Source organism: Aureococcus anophagefferens, assembly GCF_000186865.1.
Source record: "Aureococcus anophagefferens unplaced genomic scaffold AURANscaffold_82, whole genome shotgun sequence".
Lineage (NCBI taxonomy): Eukaryota > Pelagophyceae > Pelagomonadales > Pelagomonadaceae > Aureococcus > Aureococcus anophagefferens.
In genome coordinates this window covers 38,662-42,982 of record NW_008705633.1, presented here as the reverse complement: position 1 = coordinate 42,982, position 4,321 = coordinate 38,662, and the positions used below count along the sequence as shown (strand labels likewise).

Sequence of the window (4,321 nt, the reverse complement as noted above, 5' to 3'; positions counted from 1 at the left end):
CGGCGGTCTCGAAAAGTCACTCCATGTCGAGCGAGAGGCAGCAGAAGTCGAACACGCCACGGTGGGCGCGTCGCGCGGCGCTGGGGGGCGGGGAACAGAGATCTCAGCTTCTGCGTGTTCCCCCACGAGACGGACTGAAGTTTCAGGATCTCTGACCCCGAGTTCCTACTGCGAACTACTCTCGTTTTCTTCCCCTGTGAACCATAATATGCCCAACGCAGCGTCAGAGATCGTTGGACCATGCTCGAAACTCAGACGTCTGAAATCTCGTCCGACCAATGGGATCAGCGGATTGGATTCTTGGATAATATATATTTCGTTCTCTACATGGCCTTGTTTATCCCCCGTGCGGGGGTAAATCGGCGGGGGATACGGGGCGGATACCATACGATATAACCTTCAACTTGCCTTCACCTTGACTTCAACTATTAAACTAACTTCACTGTGCTTTTTTTATGTGCTTTATATACCCTTATACTACTGGGAGGAGAACCCCTGAATGCATTGGTCATTCAAAAAAATTCTCCACATCAAAACCTACTGTAATCACATTTTTCTTCACTATTACATCCTTCACATCACTGTCGTACTATAGGCCGATGTTGAACCTATATTGGGGCTACTCGGGGCTACTCGGGGCTACTCGGGGTTGGGAATATAGGGGGCTATGTATATCCAGTAGATCCCTCGTTCTTATTCGAATAAATAGGTGGGGCATCAGGTCTATTAATTCTTTAAACTTCTCAGCCAACGCTTTTTCATCAATTTGGGGCTAACATCGTTATCTTTAACCATTGCTCGTGCTAGCGATTTGATCACCCTTTTTTACGAGCGAGATATATCAATCTCGATATCTTTGCTTAATTAGGATCATCTGGCGCCCCCAGATTAAATTTTGTGCTGTTATACGTGGATGATAATGGGTGCTGTGGTAACTGATGAGCCTCGTTTGGTCGAAAACGATGTTCACGTGTGCGTTGCGAAAGCGAGGGCTCGTGATAAGTCACTCACCTACTCGGAAGCCTTGGCGTACTACGAATCACTCGGCCAACTCAAATCCAGTGACATCCGCGGCTGCAACCTTCACAAAAGGAATCGGGGCTGTATGAGTTACCGTTGTCGGTGCCCACGAGTCGAAGACTCGTTCACTGAATGGCTTATATAACGGCGTCCATCCAAATTTGTGTCAATAATTTTGCCAACACAGGGACTGCGGATTTTCTCCGCCCACTTTACTACTGATATTTCCAATTGTCGTGCTTCTTAGCACTGCCAAAATATTGCACCAACGCATCTCTCGTCCAAAGCCAAACGACCTCTACGCGAAGATCGACGTGTGTGCACCGGAAAATGTCCACAAAAAAGGAGAATGTGGCGAACCGGCCATCGCCGAAGTCCTTCTCAGGGTCCGAGAATCTTGAAAATTCGTGTAAATTTTTCGCCACCGTAAAACTTCGGACCCAGGTGACTCTTCTCGTCGACCTTGAGAACAAAACGGAAGCCCATTTCACGTGCGACGAATTTTTCTTGCCTGGCTTGGGCGCAGCCACCTCAGCCATACTTCTGCAACATAATGAGGAAAGTAATTTTCCTTTTTTTTAAATATGGAACAAGGGGGCCGGACTGGAGACCACGTCTTCCACGAGACCTGTTGCCTCCTCCCTGTCCGGCCAAATATACAGTAACCAACAATCAGACAGCCACCGCCCTCGACGCTGGATCTTCCATCTCGTATCCATTCCTGAATTGTGTCTTTCAAGAAGGCTAGTTTAGGGGCATTGAGTCTGTATGGCTGTAGTTTAATAGGCTGCTGTCGGGGGTCTAAGAACTGAATCCCAACCGGGTCTGAGTCTACCGGTCTAAGGGTTTTATCAAACATACCCCAACAGTACGCTATCATCTCTTTGAAGTGCTGCTTCATGGAGTCCCCGAGCACTGGGTTATCTGTCACACCAATCCTTTTCATGGTGTCAATTAATTCTTGATCCGTAGCAGGTTTTACTCGCCACTGATCGTCGACGCCTAAGTCTTTGGGTTGGTCAGGCAACGGTAGCCCTCGCTCATCCCTGTCGGCGTTTTTCCACGGTGGCCAAACTTCGGCCTCCGCGGTTGTTTCGGTTGAGTTCGCAGCTGCTCCCTCAGCCTCAGTATCTTTCTGTGGATGCTGGTCAGCACTCCACAAGGTTCCGTCAGTGACGGAGTCCATCAACTGAACTGCTGTGTTTTGACTGAACCTGTTCCTGAAATCTGAATAGAAGGTTATGGTCCATCGAACCCCTGCTCCTAGTTCATGCGTAATCCCGGTTCGCCTATTGATTTCGCATAACCGGCCCCACGTGTCGATTCGCCTCTCAGGCTCTGAGACCAGTACGTGGCTGTCCACGTTGGGCCCTCCTGAAGTCATGACAGCGGTTCCTAAGTCCTTTGCGCTAGAGCGGGTTTTCCCATCTCTAGAGGCGATCGAAATTTTAATATTGGTAAGCTTGTTGCCTTTAACACGCCCCTGGTTTATTGTCAAGAACATGTCTCTCAACACCATCCACAAGTCAGCTATGGTGGGGTCGTGCATGATGGAGAAGGGTACTCCAGTCATATGACTGATACCCATCAGGAAGGATACTCCTTCTGGCGCGCCATCATTGGCCGCGCCACCATCCTCAGGGAGACTCATGCCTCCTAGTTTTGCCATCAGTTTACGATTATTCATTATCTTATCCAACAGTAGGTGGTCTACCTGCTCTCGCCATGCACTACTTGTAGATATTCCCTTAGTGTTCGGCGGAATTAGGCATCCTTCTGGGGAGATGTCGGTTCCTTCTGATGGGTTAACTTCATATATAAATTCCCCTGCTGTGCTGTGATCGTACGGCAGGAACTTTTGCTCTATCTCTTCCAGGCTATAGCGCTCGAACACCCTTCGCCTAGGGTCGAACACAATCGCTGGCCGATCTATATTATCCTGAAGGTTGATATCGTACTGGTGAGGCCAGTCATGAGTGATCAACACGAATTCATACGGAATCCTCCTCTCTGATGAAGGGGTCCCTCTGGTCATCATCCGGTTTCCCGGTCTCAGTCCCGCGCGAGCATTCTTAAACGCGGGCGACCATGGCACGTATTTGGGGTCCTCACGGTTTCTGTCTGGTCTGGGACGCACATCCTTGCAGATGTCAGGCAAGTCTATCACGCTCATATTCAAAGGCTCCTGAGCATACTCAGTTTGCATTGTATGTGCTTTGACCGAAGCCTTTGCTAGGTCTTCCTTTGTCATGTGTCGTGTGTTTAACCTTCCGTCTGGCTTGCAGACTGCGTCTTCGTCATACCAGGCAACTGCCATGTTATACGCCAAACATACCAATTTTCTCTTCTTTTCATGGTCATGTTCCGCCACTCTCCCTATGCGCCAAGTGTCCTGATCCATAACCATTGCAATGTCGGGAACTACATTGTCCCTCAACTCGTCCCATCCCGTTCTCATGGCCATCGGGTCCCCCGCAAAAATTTCGGATTCGACCCCGAATCCATGGAATATGTCTTCGAAATGGTTGTGTATATTTTTCTTATTAGCATCATGCCACGTGTTTAGCACTGCTACTGTCATCTCTTCTGAGAACGACGGTGGTATGCACTGGCAACATAATTTTAACATCATCGTTGCGTTGAGGTCATCTGGGAATTGAAAGTCTCCCTTCTTAATATCCATCATTCTCAGTAACTCTGGTGTCTTCACTGGTTTCATGTCGGGTCCTTGCGGACCATACTGAATTGGATTACCAGTGATTGTGTAGGCCGGCTCTTCTGCTGACCTTACGTAGTTATGCCCATTACGTATTAGCTCAATCTCCTTGTCCATGAGATCGTACGCTTCCATTAGCATCCTCTTCGGAGATATAAATTTTTCTTTGTATTCCTCCGCTGACAGCTTTTGCAGTTTCAGGTCTCTTTTAGAGGCGATGAGTCTTTTCCTGTCGGACGTCTGGGCTGTGAATTCACGCATGTTCAAGACTTCAGCATATGGTGTCTCCAACATCACGTATCTAGCGATTACAGGGATCTGTTCCAGGGTCCACATTCCTGGTCTGCACTGCTTCATGAGACTGAGGGTCCATAGTGTGAGCTTTACAAACTCCTTCACGTTCCTCTTCTGCATGTTGGCAGTGGAACCTTCAATGCACGATGGGCTAGCATGCCAGTACATCGAGCTCCACTGCTCTCGCGGTATATATTCGCTGATCAAGTCCATTGTGGCCTTGAATGATTTGCCCAGTATGTGATTTACAACAGTCACTCCTGGGAAAGTGTTTCGGTGAATCTCGTTGCT

The 4,321-nt window shown here is 48.6% G+C and overlaps 1 protein-coding gene across 1 annotated transcript; it reads right to left on the bottom strand.

The window, feature by feature from the left end:
• Positions 1–1,039: 1,039 nt before the first annotated feature.
• AURANDRAFT_68274 (hypothetical protein) lies at positions 1,040–4,243 on the bottom strand (the record flags this gene model as incomplete). Its single annotated transcript, XM_009043920.1, has 5 exons — positions 1,040–1,148; positions 1,237–1,482; positions 1,562–1,563; positions 1,649–2,921; positions 3,108–4,243. The coding sequence occupies 5 exons, from the start codon at positions 4,241–4,243 to the stop codon at positions 1,040–1,042; spliced, it is 2,766 nt and encodes a 921-aa protein (XP_009042168.1).
• Positions 4,244–4,321: the final 78 nt, after the last annotated feature.